This window comes from Bos indicus, chromosome 18 (genome assembly GCF_029378745.1).
Source record: "Bos indicus isolate NIAB-ARS_2022 breed Sahiwal x Tharparkar chromosome 18, NIAB-ARS_B.indTharparkar_mat_pri_1.0, whole genome shotgun sequence".
NCBI lineage: Eukaryota > Metazoa > Chordata > Mammalia > Artiodactyla > Bovidae > Bos > Bos indicus.
In genome coordinates, this window is record NC_091777.1 from 19,341,516 (window position 1) to 19,366,362 (window position 24,847).

General features: G+C 37.6%; 1 protein-coding gene across 2 annotated transcripts in view; it reads right to left on the reverse strand.

The window, feature by feature from the left end:
* The window catches only part of BRD7 (bromodomain containing 7), a 45,028-nt gene that overhangs the window by 13,834 nt on the left and 6,347 nt on the right, over window positions 1-24,847 (reverse strand). For both annotated transcript variants that reach the window (XM_070770545.1, XM_070770544.1), the window contains exons 3-6: window positions 12,912-13,041; window positions 12,540-12,597; window positions 8,727-8,871; window positions 4,770-4,880 (exon numbers count right to left, since the gene is read on the reverse strand). In XM_070770545.1, coding sequence (XP_070626646.1) covers window positions 4,770-4,880; window positions 8,727-8,871; window positions 12,540-12,597; window positions 12,912-13,041 — 444 coding nt within the window. The remainder of the gene's footprint in view (window positions 1-4,769; window positions 4,881-8,726; window positions 8,872-12,539; window positions 12,598-12,911; window positions 13,042-24,847) is intronic.

Below are 24,847 nucleotides of genomic sequence, written 5' to 3' on the forward strand. Positions count from 1 at the left end.
CTGAGTGACCAACACGTGAGTAAAAATACTAGGTCAAAGGGAATGAATATTTTTTCAGGCTTTTGATGTTTACTGTTAAACTGCTTCCCAGAAAAGTTTTAACAATTTTTAGTGTTTGAACATTCCACCAGTGTTTGACATTTTCTCTGACTCCCTGGCAAACTGATTAGTACCATTAAAAAAAAAAAATACTGGACTTTTCCTGGCAGTCTAGTGGTTAAGACCTGGAACTTCTACCGTAGGTGGCTCAGGTTCAATCCCTGGAACTTAGGGGTGTGATCAAAAAAAAAAAAAACAACCGATTTTTAAAAACAGGTCTTATTTTAATATGTACTTAAAAATATTAGTTTGATTATTTCTATATGCATTTAGTGGCCATTTGTGTTTCCTCTTGTGTATGTCACTTAAGTCATTTTTTACTCATCTACTTCTAGTACCTGAAACAGAGGCTGGCATATAGAAGGTACTCAATAAGTGTTGGTTAAATGAATGGGCTTGGATCACAAAGTTCTCAGTAACCTTTTAACTTCCATTCTAGAATTTTATAAAGCAGAACCTACATTAGGAATATTTTCAAACTTAGAAAAAACAATGCATCAAATTAAAATAATTCAATTAAAGGAATTTTCTAAATTTCAACACAAGTCATGGAAAAAAGTTGAGTTTAATTAATTTTACTTTAAAAGCTGAATGCTGAAGCTGAAACTCCAATACTTTGGCCACCTGATGCGAAGAGCTGACTCATTTGAAGAGACCCTGATGCTGGGAGGGACTGGGGGCAGGAGAAGAAGGGGACGACAGAGGATGAGATGGTTGGATGGCATCACCGACTCGATGGACATGGGTTTGGGTGAACTCTGGGAGTTGGTGATGGGCAGGGAGGCCTGGCGTGCTGTGGTTCATGGGGTCGCAAAGAGTTGGACATGACTGAGGGACTGAACTGAACTTTAAAAGCAATGTCTTTCTTTTTCGGTAACCCAAAAGTCTCCACATCAGCATACTGTTTATCAATTCTCCATTTTACAAATGACTAAAGGGTTGATTCTTTGCCATTTATTATTAATGGCTAACACCTACTGTGTTAGCCTAAACCTGTACGTGTTCTACCTACACCTATACTGTGTTATACCTATACGTTTGATTCCTGGGTTGGGAAAATCGCCTGGAGAAGGGGCTAACAGTGTACCTATAACCTATCAGTACAGGTATCGAACCTGTACCTACTGAGCTGTCACTCATAGGGTGTAATTCTGTGAGGTAAGTACTACTGTTACGCCATTTTATATGATGGTAAAACGGTTGAGAAAGGTCACATGGCCTGCCTAAGGTCACACAAGTGTCTCAATAGCACAGCCAGGACTTGAAATCTGATTAGTCTGACCCAAGGTCACTATAAATATAATACAGCATTTAGTATTTATTCAGGAGGTCAAAACAGTTATTCTTCATATGTCCACTCTTTATAAAAATAACACATCTACTAACAGTCACTATTTGTGTATAACTGAAAAAAATGATGAATGACTGCTCTACAACTTTTACACTGAATTAAAAACCAGTTATTTTTCAAAAGACACCATTCATGGAAGGGTGTGCTAGGCTCTCTTGGGAGATGTGCTATTAAAAAGAGTAACTCAGAAGGTCTAAATTTAAACATTTAAAAATCACTGTTGTAAGAATCTCTCCCATCTAGGGTGGAGAGAATAGTCAACAGGAAGCTATAACACAGGATGGGTAGGGCTCCTCAACAGGAAGAGATCTGAAGGAAAGGAAGACAACAGAGAGAGAAAGGGGAAAGTGGACAGAGGTTTTTTTTTGTGCTTCCAGACACCCCACCCTCAATAAAATGCAAGCGCTTCTGGAATCATTTGCATCTTGTATTAACTGTATTATTTAAAGATGAGAAAACAGTGGTAAATCAAAGTTGAAAAATTTACTGGATATATTATGTTTGCAAATCAAACCTTATTCTAAAAATTAAATGTGCAGATTCTGGAGAAAACATGGCATTTTTGGGGTGTACCTTTACTTCAAATACAAAAATAAATATCTGCAGGTTAAAATAATTTGAATATGGCTTGGTCTTGGATTCTGAGTATTTCTGCAAAGGATGGGATAAACACTTTATATTCCCCTTTCCTCTGCATATTTTGCCAAAGATGGGTAACTGGCTTACATTACAGCTTCCCAAGTCTTTAGGAAAGAGTGGAAATTGATGTTGTCTAAATATTAGGAGCGCAAGAATGATCATCAATCTAAATGTTTTTCTTTCCTCAGTTAAGTGGATCCAAGAAACTTTCAGAGCCAAGCACACAGACACCAAGACATCTGCACCTCAAGGCAATTCTTTAAGCATAAAACTGTGACACAGATCAGATCAGATCAGATCAGTCGCTCAGTTGTGTCCGACTCTTTGCGACCCCACGAATCGCAGCACGCCAGGCCTCCCGGTTCATCACCAACTCCCGGAGTTCACTCGGACTCAAGTCCATCGAGTCAGTGATGCCATCCAGCCATCTCATCCTCTGTCGTCCCCTTCTCTTGCCCCCAATCCCTCCCAGCATCAGAGTCTTTTCCAATGAGTCAACTCTTCGCATGAGGTGGCCAAAGTACTGGAGTTTCAGCTTTAGCATCATTCCTTCCAAAGAAATCCCAGGGCTCATCTCCTTCAGAATGGACTGGTTGGATCTCCTTGCAGTCCATGGGACTCTCAAGAGTCTTCTCCAACACCACAGTTCAAAAGCATCAATTCTTCAGTGCTCAGCCTTCTTCACAGTCCAACTCTCACATCCATACATGACCACAGGAAAAACCATAGCCTTGACTAGACGGACCTTTGTTGGCAAAGTAATGTCTCTGCTTTTGAATATGCTATCTAGGTTGGTCATAACTTTCCTTCCAAGAAGTGTCTTTTAATTTCATGGCTGCAGTCACCATCTACAGTGATTTTGGAGCCCAGAAAAATGAAGTCTGCCACTGTTTCCCCATCTATTTCCCATGAAGTGATGGGACCAGATGCCATGATCTTCGTTTTCTGAATGCTGAGCTTTAAGCCAACTTTTTCACTCTCCACTTTCACTTTCATCAAGAGGCTTTTGAGTTCCTCTTCACTTTCTGCCATAAGGGTGGTGTCATCGGCATATCTGAGGTTATTGATATTTCTCCCAGCAATCTTGATTCCAGCTTGTGTTTCTTCCAGTCCAGAGTTTCTCATGATGTACTCTGCATATAAGTTAAATAAACAGGATGACAATATACAGCCTTGACGTACTCCTTTTCCTATTTGGAACCAGTCTGTTGTTCCATGTCCAGTTCTAATTGTTGCTTCCTGACCTGCATACAGATTTCTCAAGAGGCAGGTCAGGTGGTCTGGTATTCCCATCTCTTTCACAATTTTCCACAGTTTATTGTGATCCACACAGTCAAAGGCTTTGGCATAGTCAATAAAGCAGAAATAGATGTTTTTCTGGAACTCTCTTGCTTTTTCCATGATCCAGCAGATGTTGGCAATTTGATCTCTGGTTCCTCTGCCTTCTCTAAAACCAGCTTGAACATCTGGAAGTTCATGGTTCACGTATTGCTGAAGCCTGGCTTGGAGAATTTTGAGCATTACTTTACTAGCGTGTGAGATGACTGCAATTGTGACACAGATGACCACCACAAAAACTGGAAAACCACGTGCACCTGCGCACGACTTGTTCCTACTATCCTCCAACTCCCCTCAATTTCAGCCTGAGCTCTTGATTCTGATTTCTTTCTCTTCCTCATACCCATTTCTTTTTCTTTTTTGCAAAATCATTCTATCTTGTTCTTCTTGGTATACTCCCTACTCTGGCTCTTATCTAAAATCAGCATATTAATGCTAGCAATTATCTTGGAGACCTTCTTCTCTACAGATAAGAACACAGAGGCCCAAGGTCCACACGTTAGTGGAAAAGAGGTAAAACTGGAACCCAGTCTTCTGACTTCCTGCCAAGATACGGTTTGTCTCAGTTAATTTTCCATCTATTCAGAGCTGTGAGAAAAACCTCACAAGACGTGATTCATCTGGTGAGTTCTCTTCCTCTTCCAGTAGATGCAAGTGATCACTCAATTTCATCAGCCACGGCTCTGCAATGAGACTCCTGTCACTCTTTGCCACTATCTACGGCATCTTTGTTTTGAATAAGTTATTGTGTAAGCTTCCTCATGAAGCTTGATGATGATAATGATGTGTCCTCTACATACATTTCTCCCACTTCACACACCTTACTATGTATCGCTTCTTGTTCTTGGGAGAATCTGCTCCTGTGGGGAGGTGGCTTTCAGACAATTAGAGGAGTGATTCCTCATTTGTCTATTTCCTTTCTTTCTACCTGAAGGAGATCCTGTGCTTCACCAGAACATTAGCTTCCACCCCTGCAAAGGGAAATAAGGTACTATCCTTCCAAAAGATTTCATAACTCATGTAATCTATCCTGTCCTGGAATTCAAGATGATATCTGTTTCACAGTCAATATAAGTCTATCTGATGAATACCAACTCAACAGCTTCCAAATAAATAATTACAAGTGAATGCCAATATTTATTTGTATCAATTCCAATGAGAATCTTCCTGCTGTAATTTTCTTCTCTATGTTAAAGTTTTTTTTCATTTAATATTTCCTACTTTAATATAACCTGTCTATAAAATAAAACCTGAACTGTACTGGATCTGTATCACTATGACCAAAATCAAAGGAATATAAATTTTATAATAATTATTATTTATGACAAAGAATTTCCTTTACCTGGCTAAGAATTTTCATCCCTGAGTGCAACAGCTTTTTCGCAGCTTTATAATAAATCGTCTCTGGTTTGTTGTAAATCATAGCGTTAGTACACATTAGTTTGAAGTTATCCTGCAGAGAAAATATTAGGGAGGAATGCATTAAGACAAAACAAAGTACCCTCCTGTCCTGGTCTAAAATTATGCAGGTCCTCAAAAAACTCAAAACAACAACCATCAAACAAACAAAAACAAACCAGTAAAAAAACACCATCTTTCTGTTTACTAAACAACATTAATAGCAATTTATTAAGTTTTAAAACTAACAAAACAAATACTGCTAAATTAATTTAAACATCCTACTACATTCCTTTACAAATTCTTAAACATTCTATAGTAACTGCATAAACTTTAGATTCGGGGATAAAATTTTAAAATGGGTTTCTTCAGTATAATATTATTGCACACAAAGAAAATTAGAAAATACTTCTATTTTACATTTAATAATTACTGAGTATTTCATTTAATTAAAAAAATCCTTAGTTTAAAAACAAACATCTTAATTATCCATTGATGAATTAAATATTTTATTTTGGATCTTGACTGAAAACTGGGACAATTGTAAATTATCTTAATAATATTTCCTACCAGAGTCAAAATAACTGAGCAAATGGCAAAACATTTACACTAATATTCTTTTAAGTGTTTGGATACTATTATAATTTGCAGAATGTTGCAAAGTCATGCCAACCTGAAATAAACCATACAACTTCAAAGACTTACAACATGTAACCAGAGTAGGCAAACTATCAAAACTGTACTTTTGGTTTAAATTTCAAAGTATGCACATGTGCTAGGGAACTCAATTCCACTGCATATTTTCATGGTTAAGTAATTTTTACATTGTATAAATGTGAGAGTGATTATGCCAAGGCCTTACTAAATAAAAATGATAAAAACTCAACAAAAAAGAACCTGACCCTCAATCTCCTCTGAATTTAAAACATTTAAGCCCCGCTATTTAATAACTAGTGATGACAGCTTAGAACATTTAATGTAATGAAAACAGGTAGACTGAATATTATTTAAAAGTACATGAGAAGACTGAGTCAAGTGTCACAATAAATTTGGTATTAAATTTAAAGCAGACGAAGTATATGTGGATCCTTAGTTCTTGGCCAAGTCTCTAAATCAGTTAGGATTTTGTTAGGTCATCATCTCTAGGAATCTGAGGAAAGCTATGGATCCACTCCTCAAGCGCACACATGTAATACAAAGGTGAACACAAAATTTCCCTGTATGTAATTTTATAAAATTCTTGATCCCTCTAAAGGCTCATCCATGGCTACCCAAAGGACCCCAGGTTCAGAACCTTTGGTATAGATATTCTGAAAAGCTTCCATTCCATTAAAATTATTAAATATATATTTGGGGAAGGAGAGGCAAATGAGGGGAGACAAACTAGATGACTACCACACTAAATGATCACTGGTCCTATACCTGGAAAAAGTACTGGATCATTCTACAGATTACAGGTCTGACCCATTACTTCATGAATCTTTTAAAAATTACGTATTTCTTTAGTAACATTTTTGGCTGTGCTGGATCCTTGTTGCTGCATGGGCTTTCCTCCAGGTGCGGAGAGCATGGGCTACCCTCTAGTTGTGAAACGTGGACCTCCCAGTGTTGTGGCTTCTCCTTACAGAGCACAGGCTCAACAGTTATGGTGCACAGGCTCAGATGCTCTATGCCATGTGGGATCTTCCTGGGTCAGGGATTGAACCTGCATCTCCTATCTGATCCCTGGGTTGGGAAGATCATCTGGAAAAGGGAAAGGCTACCCACTCCAGTAGTCTGGCCTGGAGAACTGCATGGACTGTATAGTCCATGGAGTCGCAAAGAGTCAGACACGACTGAGTGACTTTCACTTTCACTCTTCCACTGGCAGGCAGGTTCTTTACCACTGAAGCTCCAGGAAGCCCTATTATTCCATGAATCTTAACTGTCATGTGCTAGGTTGGAGAAGGCAATGGCACCCCACTCCAGTACTCTTGCCTGGAAAATCCATGGGCGGAGGAGCCTGGTGGGCTGCAGTCCATGGGGTCGCTAAGAGTCAGACACGACTGAGCGACTTCGATTTCACTTTTCTCTTTCATGCATTGGAGAAGGAAATGGCAACCCACTCCAGTGTTCTTGCCTGGAGAATCCCAGGGACAGAGGAGCCTGGTGGGCTGCCGTCTACAGAGTCAGACACGACTGAAGTGACTTAGCAGACTTTACTGGATTTTTGTGTAATGGCAATTGTTCTTTCATAAAGTTGAATGACCTTTCTGTATACTTCCAAATATTTAAAAAAAAAAAAAAAAACAACCAACCTCAAACAGTTTAATGAGCTGGATAAGCTAATTAAACTTTACATGGGGCTACTGAATTTTCCTGAGAAAAAAATATAGCTCTACAGAAAACTCCAAAGTTAACAATACTTGTTCATTTTAATTATGATAAATCTTGACCATCTGCTCAAAAACACTCAGTGGGCATACTTCTACTCTCTCTTGTCATCGTAAGGGAAAGATCAAAGGAAAGTTATTCACAGAAAGGAAAAAAAACTGAAAAATTTTCCATTAAGCAATAATAAGATCAGAAACATGCTGAAATAAACAGTTTTAGCTTAATTTTCACCAGATGAAAAGTTGAGAAACATTTCTGTTTCTCTGAGTACAAGAGAATATAATTCAGGTTTTTCAGAGTGAAATATACAGTCAAACTGATAGTAAAGACAGAACTAAATGCTAGTATTATTCATAAAATTCAGCTAATCAACGTGCATGAAAAAAAAAAAAGAGACCAAGTAAAGATAACATTTACTGTCTTATTTTCCTTCTATAAATGATTAGGGTCTAGTCCGTGGGTCAGATGAAAACACTACAATATTCATTCAGAAAAAAAAAACAAAGGTAGAGTAGACACACTGTTTAAACACTTTAGTTTGTGGTGGTTTGGTACAGAGCAAATTAAAACAGAAAACACACGGCTCCTTTTCTTAGGATGATTAAAATGAAAAGCTTAACTCTGAAACCAGCATCTGCTGCTGCTGCTAAGTCACTTCAGTCGTGTCCGACTCTGTGTGACCCCACAGACGGCAGCCCACCAGGCTCCCCCGTCCCTGGGATTCTCCAGGCAAGAACACTGGAGTGCATTGCCATTTAAAGACAGAAAAACGTCAACTATAACACTAGGCATGTGTATCATCTTCATGGCTTGTAGGTTCTTTACTTGTAAGTTTAAAATTTCTTATTGCTGAATGTTGAAGAAAATATGCTAAAAAAAATATAGCCAAAGTGAATTCAGGGAGCAACTCACTTTCATCAAACTAGAAAATGCAATTAAACTTCTGCTTGGTATTTCTCGACAAGCCAATTTATTCTCTATTTTACATGTCCAGAAACAGAAAAAAAGACTACTCTAAATCAAATTCCATTAAAATACTGACTTTGTTCAATATTTTGTAAAAATCTATAATGGAAAATAATCAAGAAAAAAATATATAGCCAAATCACTTTGTGGTACACCTGAAACCAATACAACATTGTAAATCAACTATACTTCAATTAAAAAACTATCAATTTTACCTGTATTCATCTGAAATTTAAAATCAAACATTTTCATTTTAAAGGATGAGAAAATATTTCATAGAACACATGAATTTCAAAATTTTACCAAAACCCACAAAATAATAAAGACAGCAGATGACTTATTTTGTCTGGTTTTCTATCACCAAGCTCAAACATGTTTTCTAAGACAAAAAAAATACAGATTTTTGGATATTAAAATAAACTTGAGAATGATTCTGAATACCAGACATGCAGATTTCTACAAAGACTTCGCATACCCAGGATCCAAAAGTTTGGCTCTTAATTGAATAGATACTGTAGCATAGCTCAGTCTATTCTCCAATACAACATAAATAACAAGTTACCTTCAGTTCTTCTATGGACTGGTAATCATTGTTCTTGATCTTTTCTTTCATGGTACTAAAATCCATTGGGTGTTTAATGATCATGGAGTAGCCGGGGGCAATAAAATCAGTCACAGGAAATGAAAAGAAAGCACTTGGGTCTTTTCTGTGAAGACAGGAAAAAAGCAATTTTATTTCTACTACAAACAAAATTACCGGTCAAGGAGTATTAAGTCAGAGGAAATCCTTCAGATGTAGAATTTGTAGCAGGCTAATATGTTTTTCACTAAAAACTGAAGTAATGATTTTAAAGACTAATAACTATTTAATAAGGTTCAGATGCTTTACATATAAATTGTACCCTTAAGACAGAATCTTTTAAAATATGCAGCTTAATTAATTTGCAACATCTCCAACACAGGGAAAGATGAAACAAAATAAGAAATCTAGACTAACTAAAAAATGTCTTGTACTCTGGGAGATTAATACTATGTATTTTTTATTAACCATAGAGAAAAAGCAGAAATAGTAACTAAAATACACATCTGCAGTCTTCCACACTGGTTTCTAGCTGGGCTTGGACTCTTGGTGGGTCACAGAGCTGTTGCATACTCATGAGTACAGCTGGCCCTCTGTATCTGTGAGCTTCCCAAACGTGGATATGAGAGCTGACTGTTCACTGGACTGCTGCCATTTTATGTAAGGGACTTGAGCATCCTTGGATTCTGGTACCCACGGGGGCTCCTGGAATCAATCCCCTGTGGATACCAAAGGACAACCATATACATTTTCTTAAATTAATGGGTATAACTTCTATCGTGTGTGTAGGGGACTGCTCAAAAAACGGACATTAAAAAGGTTATCATAATACCTCCAAACTTGAGACCCAGTGCTTTCTATCATAGGTTCTTTTTTTTTTTTTTTTTTAAACTTTACAATATTGTATTAGTTTTGCCAAATGTCGAAATGAATCCGCCACAGGTATACCTGTGTTCCCCATCCTGAACCCTCCTCCCTCCACCCTCCCCACACCCTCCCTCTGGGTCGTCCCAGTACACCAGCCCCAAGCATCCAGTACCGTGCATCGAACCTGGACTGGCGACTCGCCTCATACATGATACTATACATGTTTCAATGCCATTCTCCCAAATCTCCCTACCCTCTCCCTCTCCCACAGAGTCCATAAGACTGATCTATACAGCAGTGTCTCTTTTGCTGTCTCGTACACAGGGTTATTGTTACCATCTTTCTAAATTCCATATATATGCATTAGTATACTGTACTGGTGTTTTTCTTTCTGGCTTACTTTACTCTGTATAATAGGTTCCAGTTTCATCCATCTCATTAGAACTGATTCAGAGGGTGTGGAGAAAAGGGAACTCTCTTACACTGTTGGTGGGAATGCAAACTAGTACAGCCACTATGGAGAACAGTGTGTAGATTCCTTAAAAAACTGGAAATAGAACTGCCTTATGATCCAGCAATCCCACTGCTGGGCATACACACTGAGGAAACCAGAAGGGAAAGAGACACGTGTACCCCAGTGTTCATCACAGCACTGTTTATAATAGCCAGGACATGGAAGCAACCTAGATGCCCATCAGCAGATGAATGGATAAGAAAGCTGTGGTACATATACACAATGGAGTATTATCATAGGTTCTTAACTCTGGCTGTGCATGAGAATCATGAGAGGAGCTTTAAAAAGAATTCTGGTGCGGTGGGAGGCTAACCCTAGACTCACTACACGCGAATCTCTTGGGGGAGGAAGAGTGGTCCAGGCACTGATTTTTCTAGGCTTGAATTTTGGTACTTACAAACTTACAGGACAGACAGAGTTGAAAACCACTGCTCTATATGATTAGTTCATTAGACTGTTATTTTCCTCTGGAAATTTGGCATATCAAAGCTTTCTTACTCCAAATAACCACAGCATTAAAAATGCTTAAAAAGCCATAATAATGGCAGCAATTTAAAAAATAAATTTACCACATGCCAGGCACAGTGGTAGGGAATTGATGTATTTTTATATCTAATGCTCACAAAGGGAGAAGGCAATGTCACCCCACTCCAGTACTCTTGCCTGGAAAATCCCATGGACGGAGGAGCCTGGTGGGCTGCAGTCCATGGGGTCGCTGAGTCGGACACGAATGAACAACTGCACTTTCACTTTTTACTTTCATGCACTGGAGAAGGAAATGGCAACCCACTCCAGTGTTCTTGCCTGGAGAATCCCAGGGATGGGGGAGCCTGGTGGGCTGCCGTCTATGGGTTTGCACATAATCGGACACGACTGAAGTGACTTAGCAGCAGCAGTAGCAATGCTCACAAAAGCCATCAAGGAGCTGGTATTCTTACTTAAGAGATGAGGATACTGAGGCTCAGAGGTCATATTATTTGTTTTAGGTCATAAATCTGATAAAATACAGAGTTAGAATCTGAACTCAGGTGTGTGTGTATCTGTCTTGGTTCTTCCCAGCAGGACACCTAGCTGTAAGAGTAAAAAATATTGAGAATAAGCAAAAAGTTCCACTTTGGAACTTACAGATCCAAATGCATACTGTCCATAGAAGTTACTTGAATAACACCACAAAGCATCTCTGGTGGACCTCTTCAGAGCAAATTATCTAGACTTCCTAAAATTAGTCATTTTAATATAGAGTCTGACTTGGTTTGACCAAAGATGCTATTACTAAACCTGGTCAATTACATTCTTTTCCAGTATTTGCGCTGAGCCTCAAGGATCAAGAATCACTACAGCTATTCAAAAAAAATATGGCTCTAAAGTTCTAATTTCCATAATGTTCTGAGCAATGTGAACATTCTCAGACTGAGAGAGACTCTGATAAGTAGATTTCTCTTACGGAGACACCATTAACTTATATTCTGGTCTTATATCGCAAGAAACAAAATTAAAAGGTAGCCGAACACTTTATAGTCAAAAATTCTAATTGAGTTGGAATGCTCAATACTTAACCTGTTCACTCCTTTGGGACAAGCAATGAATGACTTATTCAAGTGTAAAGACTTGAGATGTAAATTTCTCAACTGTTCTTTAACACCAAAAAGGAAGAGAGGTCACTGATTTCTGATTTTCACTGAATAGGTGTTGAATACAGATAGCTTTATTTTAAAAAATATTTATGATAAGTTCTGGGGTTGACATATAAGTCCAACACAGTCAGAAGAAATCTCACAATATGAATGGATGCCCTATATCCATGAATCCTCTGCTAATAATGTAGATGTCTTTGGGCTAAAACTTTAAATTCTGAGTGAACTGAGGTATCAAAATATTTTAACAAGGATCAAGTTATTTTTTTCTCTTTTAAGAACTTCACATTGGTTTTATCAAGATACTATAATTTTTACAACAAATTTCTGCACTTAAGAGAGGGTACAAATCTTATTTATGGTATTTTGTTTCTTCTCCCAAACTTGGTAATTACTGAACACTCACAGCAGTGATAAGCAGCACAGACATATACAAAGTGTTTTGATCTATTAGCAAATGGAAATACCTGTATTGTTTAATCCTGGTTTAAAGCTGTAACATCAGAAGTTACTTTAGATTAAGGAAAAATCTGCCATTAAGAGGATTATGTAACACTCTTCAAGCTGCCAGTTAAAACAACCCAAATGAGAACATCTAAAAGTCAGCCTCTTGGAGTACTTCTATTGCCAGGCAAAATATTTATCATCCACTTTAAAATCAAGTACGTTTGGATACAGGCCACAAGATGTGACTTGAAATAATAATGAAAAGAAGTGGTTTGGATCCTCTATTTCCCATTTCAATTTCCAAGTTACAAAAATGCTAGAAAAAAAATTCACCTCTGCAGTTGTCTCATCAGTTGATTCAAAGCTTCTTGAAGAGGTGTCTGTTCTACTTCTAAAGCAAAGAAAAAAGAGCGTTTTAAAAGAGAAGATCTAGAGAGTATTGTTTAGCTTATTTTCTATACATGACTTATCTCATATCCATCATTAAATTATCTCATACAGAAATTCCATTTATTTTTCAAATATGCTGAAGTGAGAACAAGAAGTTTGAAACAGAAATTAACTTAAAGTTCTTAAGCAGTAATATAAGAAAATGTAAACAAATTTTAATTTAACAGCTTTTAAACTTTTAACTTTCCCTGGCTAACATCCTTAAAATAATTTCAGCTTCCTCATTCAGGACAGTTAATTCAGAGTTATTCCAACCTTCTTGTTTGGCTAAAGAGCTTGCGAGAGGCTTCTCAGGAGGCAAGTCTAATCGTACAGGGGCCTGACACTGTAGGTCTTTTTCTGCCTCAATATCCACATGGTCACGATCTCGTTTTCTTTTATCCTCCTAAATGGAACAAAAGGAGATAATTTACAAATATTTCAGAATTTATTCCTTTAAAATAAATCATTTAATTTCAGTGGAAAAAAATAAGATGCCACTGAAGATTATTAATAATGAAATTTTACTGCCATCTACTGGGAAATAAGAGAACACCATGTTCATAAATGGGGGAAAGTGCTTCTATATGCTAGAATTAAATAATCAGAAAAATAATACTATTCATAAAAGCAAAATAACACACCAGGAGTAAATCTAATAAAAGATGACCAATTACCTTTTAGGAAAAATTATGAAACATTATTGAAAGGCCATTGTGAAAGACCTGAATAAAGGAGATATACCATGTTCATGAACTGAAAGATAGTCAGTTCGCTCCAAAGTAATCTATAAATAAAATGCAAAGCCTATCAAAATTGTAAGACAGGATTTTCCATGAAATTTGACAAGCCAGTCATAATTTATCTTGAAGAGTGAATTATCAGAACAGTTTTGAAAAAGGTCACAATAAAACGTGTGCTATCAGTTTGTATAAAGTGACAAGACAATGTAGGTCTGACACAGGGACAAACAAATCTATGAAACAGAGACCAGAGACAGACCTGTGCACACAGACAAGTCCTGACAGATCGGAGCGGCGCGACAAATCAACTACAAACGGGCAGTGCTAGGACAACTGGTTATCTCGATGAGATTAGAGCTCTACCTTATACCCCATGCAAAAATAAATTGTAGATACATTAAAGACTTAATTTTAAAACTTGACATAAAGTAAAAGAATCTTTATGACTTAAGAATAGGGAAAGATTTTATCTATAAAACTAAAAGACTAGCTACTGACTGAGAAACACAAATAAATCAAAATATTAGCAAAGATTACATAAAGAGCGTCTACAAATTCATGTAAAAAGGCAAATAACCCAACAGAAAATGGGTAAAGGAAATTACAGGTAAGCCCCAGAAAACACACCTAGAAATGTTAAGAAACATGAAAACTAGCTTCAAGACTCCTGGAACTCTGGGAATTATGAATTTAAAAACTGGAAGGTACTTCACATTTCTATGAGTGGTAAAAATTAAAATGTCAGAAAATTTCAAGTTTTGAAAAAAATGTGGAGAAATAGGGCTCTCATACCTTGCAGTGCATTTGTGTGTGCTAAATCGCTTTAGTTGTATCCGACTCTGTGTAACCCCATGGCCTGCAGCCCACCAGGCTCCTCTGTCCATGGGGATTTCCTAGGCAATAATACTGGAGTGGGTTGCCATTTCCTTCTCCAGGGGATCTTCCCAAAGCTGGGACTGAACCTGCGTCTCCTGCACTGGCAGGTGGATTTTTTTACCAACGACCCACCAGGGAAAACCCACAACAACCTTTTACCCTACTTCTCAGTTATTCTACTCCTGGGCAGGTACCCTGGAGAAACTTCCTTTCACAACTGTATATGAAGACATGCACAAGAATATTTACTTCAGCACTCTGAAATAGTAAAAAATTAGGAACAACTTACTAAAAGGAAAATGCTACTAAAAGGAAATACATTAATAAATTATGGCATATTTACACAGCAGGTAAAATTAATAGGCTAAAGTTACACTGTATCAGCATGTATTATGTTTAGAAACAATTTCTAGAGGAAAAAGTTGAGAATTGTTACAAGATCAGCTATGTAAGTTTTGAAAATATTCAAAGTGTACTTTACAAATATACACAGAAGTAGTAAAAATATAAAACAAGTTTACACGATACACACCAAATTCATGGTTCTCTTTAGAGAATGAGAAAGAGGAATGGATTCTGGGAGGATACACAAAAAGCTTCATTGGTGTCTGTACTCTGATATCTTTAAAAAAACATAAAACCAAGCAAAAAGCAAAATGTTATGTTTTGCTAAAGCTGAATGGTTGGCATCCAGGTAATAGTTTAAAAAAAAATCCTGTTTTTTGCATCTTAAAAATTAAATTTTAGAGTAAAATTGCCCCAAACCATCTATTTTACACTCCTGAGAATCAAGATTCTCAATAGGATCTTATTTTCTTGGTCTACGTCCTAATCTCTTATTCTAGGATGCAGAGTGGTGGTTCTCAAAGTATGGTTCCCAGACTAGCAACATCAGCATTATCTGGGAAATTACTAGAAATGCAAATTCTGAAGGTCTCATGAAGGTTCTCAAGCATCAGCGTGCATCAGAATCATTTGAAAGTCTTGTCAGAACACTAGTGATTGGGTCCTGTCCCCAGAATTACTGATCCAGTAGGTCTAGTGGAGAGTCTGTGAATCTGCATTACTAACAAGTTTCTAGGCTATGTGGGTGTTGCCCATGCAGGGATCACACTTGGAGCACCAGTGATACAGAGCTCCACGTTCTATAGTCCAAAGCATCTAATACAGAAAATATCTGGCTGAAGCGCCAGAGAACAATGTTATAAATTGTACTTACTGGGGACTTGAGGTCAGTTTCCATTAAGTTGACTGGTGTCTTTTTTTATGGCCCTATGACATATTCTGGAGCAGTAATTTTTGACTCAGGGAAGTTTTGTATATTTTCTCCAGAAAAACTGGCATTAATCTTTTGTAGATTGGCAGGTTTTGAACATCTGTTCAATGGAAAAAGACCTCAGAGACAAGATCTCTTCCTGTTAAATGTAAACAGTGGATAAAGGACAGCTTGAAAGGCAATTAAGCACTCTCCTAGGTAGAAAGAACTAAGGCCATAGTGCAAAAAGTCTAGAGTAGGGATTGGCAAACTTTTTTGGTGAACAGCCAGGTAACATAAAATTTAGGCTCTGTGGTCCATGTCAGTGACAACTATTAATATTAACCTTTGCCAGTACAGCAAGAAAGCAGCCACAGACAACATAATGGGTGTGGCTGTGCTCTAATAAAACTTTATGTACAAAATCAAGTGGTGTTGGCTCTAGTTTGCTGACACATGGTCTAGAGGCTCAAGTTCTTGCTCTAGCTTCAACACACTCTGACCTTCTTAGGCACTCATTGACTTTCACTAGGCCTCTTTATCAGCTGCAAGATAGAGATTCAACTGTTGATTTTTATTTATCTTATAGAGTTTATGAGATGGTGAAATGACCATGAAACAGAAAAGCTGAAAAAGTACCAAAGGAAGGTATTATGTTTCTGAACTGCCCCTATCTGGTAACTTCATCTAGTTAGCCTGATCTACAGTAAGCACTTTACTATTTGGTATGGCAAGAGAATATAGCCTTCCGGGCTAGAGTCCAAAAGAGAAAAAGAATATAAATAACATACACTTGGAAACTACCCTAAAGTGAAAGGAGATATTGTAACATGTTATTGCCAGACTAGAAATTAGGAGATCTAGCTTCTAATTTACTAGAATGTAAACTTGAACAAGTTCTTCTACTGTTTCAGTCTCAGTCTCACCTATAAAACAAGAGGCTTTGATCCCTACAGTTCTTTTTCCACTTAACACTCTGATGATTCCTACCTTCCAATTTTCTTTTTCATGATTCCAAAATACTACAGAATCCAATTGTTAACGTCACTTACTGAGAGTAAGATATGTAAAACCAGAAGTTTTGGTTAATACAGAGTATTTTGCTAATTACACAGAGAAAACTTAACAGAAATACTAAAGCCATTTAACTTCAGGTAGGAGGGTTTATAATTACAGTTTATAAAATGGGTTCAAATTCTGGCTTTGACACTTATTAGCTATGAGGTCATGGAGTAACTACATAAGGTAGAGCAGGGGCCTAATTTCCTCATTCTTAAAATAGACACAATAATATATACAATATGTACCTTAGAAGCTTGTTTTGAGGATTAATAAGTATATGTGAATTTTTAGCACAGTGCCTAGCACATGGTAAATATTTATTCACGCATTCAATAAATAAATGGCATTTTACTCTGCAGACACACACTGGTGGATAAACAAACACAGCCCTGCCCTTAGGAAGCTGACAGTGTAAAATGAGGCAGACTTTAAACAACTTGGTAAAAAAAAAATGCAAACAGATTTCAAGGAGAGAATAACTGCTGGATGAGTTTAATTTAGAACTGGAGAAGTGTGGGAAGACTTCTATGAGGAAGTAGCATTTGAGCTGAGACCTGAAGGAGAGAATTCAGCCAGGTTGGGGGTGGGAGTCAGGGTGGAGATGAAAACAGAATTCCAGGGAGAGTAAATATTCTGTGTGTATGAGGCAGAATAGAGAAATAGCGGCTATTTCTGTAACTACAAACACACTGCACTTATATCAAACTGGATTCCTATTTACCCATGACTCAATGGTAAATTATTTTATTAATTTGTAAAACTTTTTTTAATTGAATGAAGTAAATCTTTGCTCATATTATTACTACTAGCTCATTATACTATGTTACAGATAGACACGCTTGCCTGTTTCACTGGAGTTCCTGGTGAGGAGGGAGGGGTTCAAGTGTTATTCAGCTCTCTACCCCCAATCTCAATAATGCCGAATACATAATATTTGTAGAATTAATCAATCATTAAGAGATAGCATGAAGAAGGAACAAGAAAGCATGAGAATCACCAGCTGAAGTTCTAGGTATTATCCTTCAGATTGGTTACTTTTCAGAAGATGTATAGATAGATACCTGGGCTTTCTTGGTGGTTCAGATGATAAACAATATGCCTGCAATGCAGGAGACTCAGGTTCAATCCCTGGGTCAGGAAGATCCCCTGGAGAAGAGAATGGCAACCCACTCCAGTATTACTGCCTGGAGAATTCCATGGACAGGGGAGCCTGGCGAGTTAACAGTTCATGGGGTCACAAAGAGTCACACATGACTGAGTGACTTTCACAACAACAACAACATACATAGGTATTGATGTTAATCGCTCAGTCGTGTCCGATTCTTTTTGACCCCGTGGACTACAGCCCACCAGGCTCCTCTGTCCATGGAATTCTCCAGGAAAGACTGGAGTAGGCAGCCATTCCCTTCTCCAGGGGATCTTCCCCACCCAGGGAGCAAACCTGGGCCTCCTGCATTGAAGACAGATTCCTTACTGTCTGATCCACCAGGGAAACCTGTATTCGAATACTGCTTCCAGTGCAAACTGCAAAACAATTTCAGAACTTTGCTTTAACAGTTGACCTTATAATTCAACGGAAAAAAATCACTTTGAAGCTATACTTCATCTTCGGCCCTACACTGAAAACAGCATCTGTCCCACAGTTTAGCCCTTAGATGCTTTCCCTAGTCCCCAAGGCAGAACGAGGAACACCATCCTCTGTACTCCCAGAACACTTCAATCACACCTCTGTTAGAATTTACCAGGCCATGAAGTTTATCTTTTTGTGTCTGATTCCCCAGCCTAACTCTGAGGTCCTATAGAGTAGGAACTGTATTTTATCTTTATTATTTGAGTCTAGTATTATACATAACAGGTTTTTGGCAGATATTTGCTGAAGAAACAAACAAAAAATCCTTCTATCAGAGGGCCAATACTGCTCTTATGTCCTAAGTCAAGAGTCCTCCTTTTCTCTTGGTAGATCCTATGTGACTAAGAGGATCACCTCAGGAGAGAACAGCCAAGCGGGGTAAAGTGGGGAGGATTTTCTGCTGACTGGAATAAGCTATAAAAGCCTTGAGATCCTGGGTGTGGCAGATTCACACAAAAGAAGTCAATGAATTGTGTTTTGACAGAATTTCCACTTTCTTCAACAATTACCGTCATTCATTTCTCCTCTTGAGTAATAAGCTACTTTACAGTTAATTCAGCAACAAAATGAGATACTAACAGTACCTACCCCATAAAGCTATGAAGTATTTAAATAGTAAAGAACTCAGAACAATGCTGAGCATAAACACTCAAAAGTCAGTTTTTACGAATATGTATGCCTCCTGGGACCCAGTACAGGACTTTAACAGAACGGAAATTTACTGTATAGGAATAAGTTTAAATTTCCATTAAGTTTTACTTACATTAATTCAAAAAGATGTATATAAGCCTATGTTCACTGCAGCATTATTTATAATAGCCAAAATATGGAAACAAACTGAGTGCTTATCAATGGATGAATGGAAAGAAAATACCACATTGAAATGAAATATTACTCAGGCATAAAAGAAAGATGAAATCTTGTTATATGCATCAACATCCATAGATCTTGAGGGCATTATGCTAAAGTGAAATAAGTCTGACGGAGAAAGCCAAATACTGTTATGATTTCACCCATATGTAGAACATAAAAAACAAAAAAGAAAACAAAATAAATGAACAAACCAAACCAAAAAACCCAAACACACAGACACAAAGCATACAGCAATGGTCACCAGAGGGGAATGTGGAGGAGGGTGAAAGGGATAAAATGAATCAATTATTCTGATGGATGGGAAGTAAATTTTGGTGGTGCTATAGTGTACACAAAAGACAAAATATAGCAGCAGCATTGCATTGTGCAGATATATCACATTTTGTTTATCCTTTCATCCATCAATGGATATTTGGTTTGTGTCTACCTTTTGGCTATTATAAATAATGTTGCTATGAACATGGGTATACATGTATCTGGACCCATGAAACTGGTGTTATAAACTGTTACATCAATAAAAAATAAGTTTTACTTAACTCTAGCTTGTGAATAATATCCTATGAATGCTTGTTGTTTTTGTTGTTCAGTCGCTCTGACTCTTCATGACCCCATGGACTACAGCACACCAGGCTTCCCTGTCCTTCACCATCTCCTGAAGCTTGCTCAAGCTCATGTCCATTGACTTGGTGATACCATCTAACCATCTTGTCCCCTGTCTCCTCTTCTCCTCCTGCCCTCAGTCTTTCCCAGCATCAGTGTCTTTTCTAATGAGTTGGCTCTACACATCAGGTGGCCAAAATACTGGAGCTTCAGCTTTAGCATCAGTCCTTCCAATAAATATTCAGGATTGATTTCCTTTAGGATTGACTTGTTTGATCTTTTTTGATGTCCCTGCAGTCCAAGGGACTCTCAAGTCTTCTCCAACACCACAGTTCAAAAGCATCAATTCTTCTGCACTCAGCCTTCTTTACGGTCCAATTCTCACATCCATACATGACTACTGGAAAAAACATAGCTTTTGACTAGATGGACCTTTGTCGGCAAAGTAATCTCTGCTTTTTAATATGCTGTCACAGCTTTTCTTCCAAGGAGCAAGTGTCTTTTAATTTCAGGGCTTCAGTCACCATCCGCAGTGATTTTGGAGCCCAAGAAAATAAAGTCTCTCACTGTTTCCATTATTTCCCCATCTATTTGCCATGAAGTGATGGGAACGGATGCCATGATCTTAGTTTTTTGAATGTTGAGTTTTAAGCCAACTTTTTCACTCTCCTCTTTCACCTTCATCAAGAGGCTCTTTAGTTCTTCGCTTTCTGCCATAAGGATGGTATCAACTTCACATATGAGGTTATTGGTATTTCTCCCAGCAATCTTGATTCCAACTTGTGTTTCATCCAGTCTGGCATTTCACATAATGTGCTCCGAATATAAGTTAAATAAGCAGGGTAACAATACACAACCTCGATGTACTCCTTTCCCAATTTGGAACCAGTCCATTGTTCCATGTGTGGTTCTAATTGTTGCTTCTTGACGTGTATACAGGTTTCACAGGAGGCAGGTAAGGTAATCCGGTATTCCCATCTCTTGAAGAATTTTCCACAGTTTGTTGTGATCCACACAGTCAAAGACTTTAGCATAGTCAATGAAGCAGATGTTCTTCTAGAATATCTTGCTTTTTCTATGATCCAACAGATGTTGGCAATTTGATCTCTGGTCCCTCTGCCTTTTCTAAATCCAGCTTGAACATCTGGAAGTTCTTGGTCATGTACTGTTGAAGACTAGCTTGGAGAATTTTGAGCACTACTTTGCTAGCATGTGAAATGAGTGCAACTGTGTGGTAGTTTGAACATTCTTTGGCATTGCCCTTCTTTGGGATTGGAATGAAAACTGACCTTTCCCAGTCCTGTGGCCACTGCAGAGTTTTCCAAATTTGTTGGCATATTAAGTGTAGCACTTTAACAGCATCATCTTTTAGGATTTGAAAATAGTTCGGCTGGAATTCCATCACCTCCACTAGCTTTGTTCGTAGTGATGCTTCCTAAGGCCCACTTGACTTTGCACTCCAAGATTTCTGGCTCTAGGTGAATGATCACATCATCATGGTTATCTGGGTCATTAACATCTTTTTTATATAGTTCTTCTGTGTATTCTTGCTACCTTTTCTTAGTATCTATCTTCTGTTTCTATTAGGTCCATACTGTTCCTAACCTTTACTGTGCCCATCTTTGCATGAATTGTTCCCTTAGTATCTACAGTTTCCTCAAAGAGATCTCTAGTCTTTTTCATTCTAGTGTCTTCCTCTATTTCTTTGCATTGTTTACAGAGGAAGGCTTTCTTATCTCTCCTTGCTAATGCTCGTAATTTTAAAAAAATTAAAGAAAAACACTTGTCATTTTATTCTGATAACATCCTTAATAACAGGACTAGCCTAAATTCTTTGAATATCTACACCTGACGCTGACTTGCAAAGCAGTCAAGATAGAATTTGGGTTAGATTATGCTTTTCTGAAGAACAGGTTTGAGTTCCAATAAAAGAATACAGACTTCTCACCTGAGCTATTTCAATGAAAAAGTCTCCTTACGCTCACTATTCTCTTCAATATCTGCTGATATTGTTAACAGATTATCATTACTAAGGCTCAACTTTTTATCTTTCACTCAGTAAGTTTTTGACTCTCCACTGCTTACATATTCAAGTTCAAACTCCATACTCTGACATCTCAACCATCTTTTGGATCTTATCCTATACTTCTCTTCATGGATTCTGTGCTTTAAAAAAGAACTACTTATGTCCCTTATAGACACACTCACATTTGCCCACTATCATGCTTCTGTTCTTAACTCTCTACTGGGTGTGTAAGCTTCCTTACCTTCACAGTAATGCAACATTCTGTTCAGGGGTCAGCTTCTCAAGTCAGCATATAAATGAAAACTGGGTTGTCAGATTATCTTTGAAAATACCTGAAGAAGCCCATGAAGTATAATACTCATGGCTTTTTATACATACGATCCCTTATACTTAATTGTATGATATGAAAAGAATATTTCTACTGTACTACATAATAGCTCAGAATATACAGCTGACCCTAAATCGACTGTAGTGTAACATGACTACACTCTGATCTCTAAATAAAAGCTCAAATGCTACTTTCTGAGCAGTCTTCTGTGATTCCCCTCAGTGCCAAGGAATCTAGGACTCTCAGAACTAGAATTCTGCCTCTGTCAGGGCACTGATTTATGCTTCCATATACTATAAAGGGATTGAGGGTTGGGGTCCATTTCAACAACTCTTTTAGACTAAAGAGCTCTTTTAAGAGCAGCATTTTGAATTCTTGTGCTAGCCCTGTGTCCTTGAGCAGTTACTTAACTTCTCTGAGCCTCAGTTTTCTCATCTATTTAAAAGAGGCAATGATTTGATCCAGCAATTCTCCTTCTGGATATACATCCAAAAGAACAGAGTGCAGGATCTCAAAGAGATACATGTATACCCATGTTCATAACAACATTATATATAATAGCTAAAAGGTAGACACAAACCAAATATCCATTGATGGATGAATGGATAAACAAAATGTAATATATCCACACAATGCAATACTGCTGCTGCTGCTGCTAAGTTGCTTCAGTCGTGTCCAACTCTGTGCGACCCCATAGACTGCAGCCCACCAGGCTCCCCCATCCCTAGGATTCACCAGGCAAGAACAATGGAGTGAGTGGCCATTTCCTTCTCCAATGAATGAAAGTGAAAAGCGAAAGTGAAGTCACTCAGTCGTGTCTGACTCTTAGCGACCCCATGGACGGAGGAGCCTGGTAGGCTGCAGTCCATGGGATTTTCCAGGCAAGAGTACTGGAGTGGGGTGCCATTGTTACTATTCAGCCTCAAAAAGGAAGGAAACTCTTAACACATGCCACAACATGAATAAACCTTAAGTGAAAGAAGTCAGTCACAAGAAGACAAATATTGTGTTACTGTATACTGTATTCCACTTATATGAGGTATGTAGAGCAGTGAAATTCAGAGAGATATAAAGCAGAATGGTGGTTACCAGGGGCGAGGAGGAGGCGGAAATGGGGAGTTGTTTCATGGGTATGAAAAAGTTCCAGAAATTGGTGGTACAACAATGTGCGTATTCTTAACACTACCAGACACTTAAAAATGAAGAAGATGGTAAATTTTATACTGTGTGTATTTTACCACAACTTTAACAAAGAGAGAGATGATAATACCAGACTTATAGGATTATGGTGAAGAGTAAAGTGAGAAAACATACATAAAGCACTAAGCACACAATCTAGAATGTAACAGTTGCTTTTTAAAGTACCAGTTATCATTTGTAAAGTGTATATGTAGTTCTTAGTAATCAAACGCAGTGGGTGGTATTAAAGACTATTGCTTTATAGGAAGAAAACTATTGATCCCATCTGTTGGGCATTTTATCTACTATAATCAGTGCCTTCCTACTCAAAAGGACATTACTAAATTTTAAGACATCTTTGAAAAATTACAGGGTTTTGTGTTGTAAACATCTGTGCTTCCCTAAAACTTTATCTTCGTATTTTTCTAAGTAAAAGAGTCTTGATTTTTATTAAGATATAATGCCCCTAACTAAAACACATTTCCCAACCTTCCTGCACCTTCATTTACCAGATAGAGTGGCTAAATGATGAAATACAAGCAGAAGTTATGAATGCCTTTTAGAAAAACACTTTAAAAAAGAAAAGGCACATCCCTTGCATTCCCATACACTAAAAATGAAAAACCAGAAAGAGAAATTAAGGAAACAAGCCCATTCACCACTGCAACAAAAAGAATAAAATATCTAGGGATAAATTTACCTAAAGAGACAAAAGACCTGTATGCAGAAAAGTATAAGACACTGATGAAAGGAATCAAAGAAGACACAAACATATGGAGAGATATACCATGTTACTGGATTAGAAGAATCAATATGGTGAAAATGACTATACTACTCAAAGTAAACAACAGATTCAACGCAATCCCTATAAAACTACCAATGGTATTTTTCACAGAACTAGAACAAAAAAAAATCACAATCTGTATGGGAATCAAAAAGACCCTGAATAGCCAAAGGAATCTTGAAAAAGAAGAATGGAGCTGGAGGAATCAACTTTCCTGACTTCAGATTATACTACAAAGATACATTAAAACAGTATTGTACTGGCACAAAAATAGAAATATAGACCAATGGAACAAGATGGAAAGCCCAGAGATAAACTACACACCTATGGGCACTTATCTTGGAAGAAGGCAAGGAGATACAGCAGAGAAAAGACAGCCTTTTTAATAAGTGGTGCTGGGAAAACTTGACCTCTCTTTAACACTTTAACCACACACAAAAAAAATTCAAAATGGATTAAAGATTTAAATGTATGGCCAGAAACTATAAAGCTCTTAGAGGAAAACCTGGGCAGTACATTCTTTGACATACATCACAGCAAGATCCTCTTTGACCTACCTCCTAGAGTAATGGAAATAAAAACGCAAGTAAACAAGTGGGACTTAATTAAAGTTAAAAGCTTTTGCACAGCAAAGGAAACAATAAACAAGATTAAAAGACAACCCTCAGAATGGAAGAAAAATAACAGCAAATGGAACTGACAAAGGATTAACCTCCAAAATATATAAGCAGCTCATGCAGCTCAATATCAGAAAAACAGACAATCCAATCAAAAAATGGGGAGACAATATAAACAGACATTTCTCCAAAGAAGACACACAAATGGCCAACGAACAGATGAAAAGATGCTCAACATC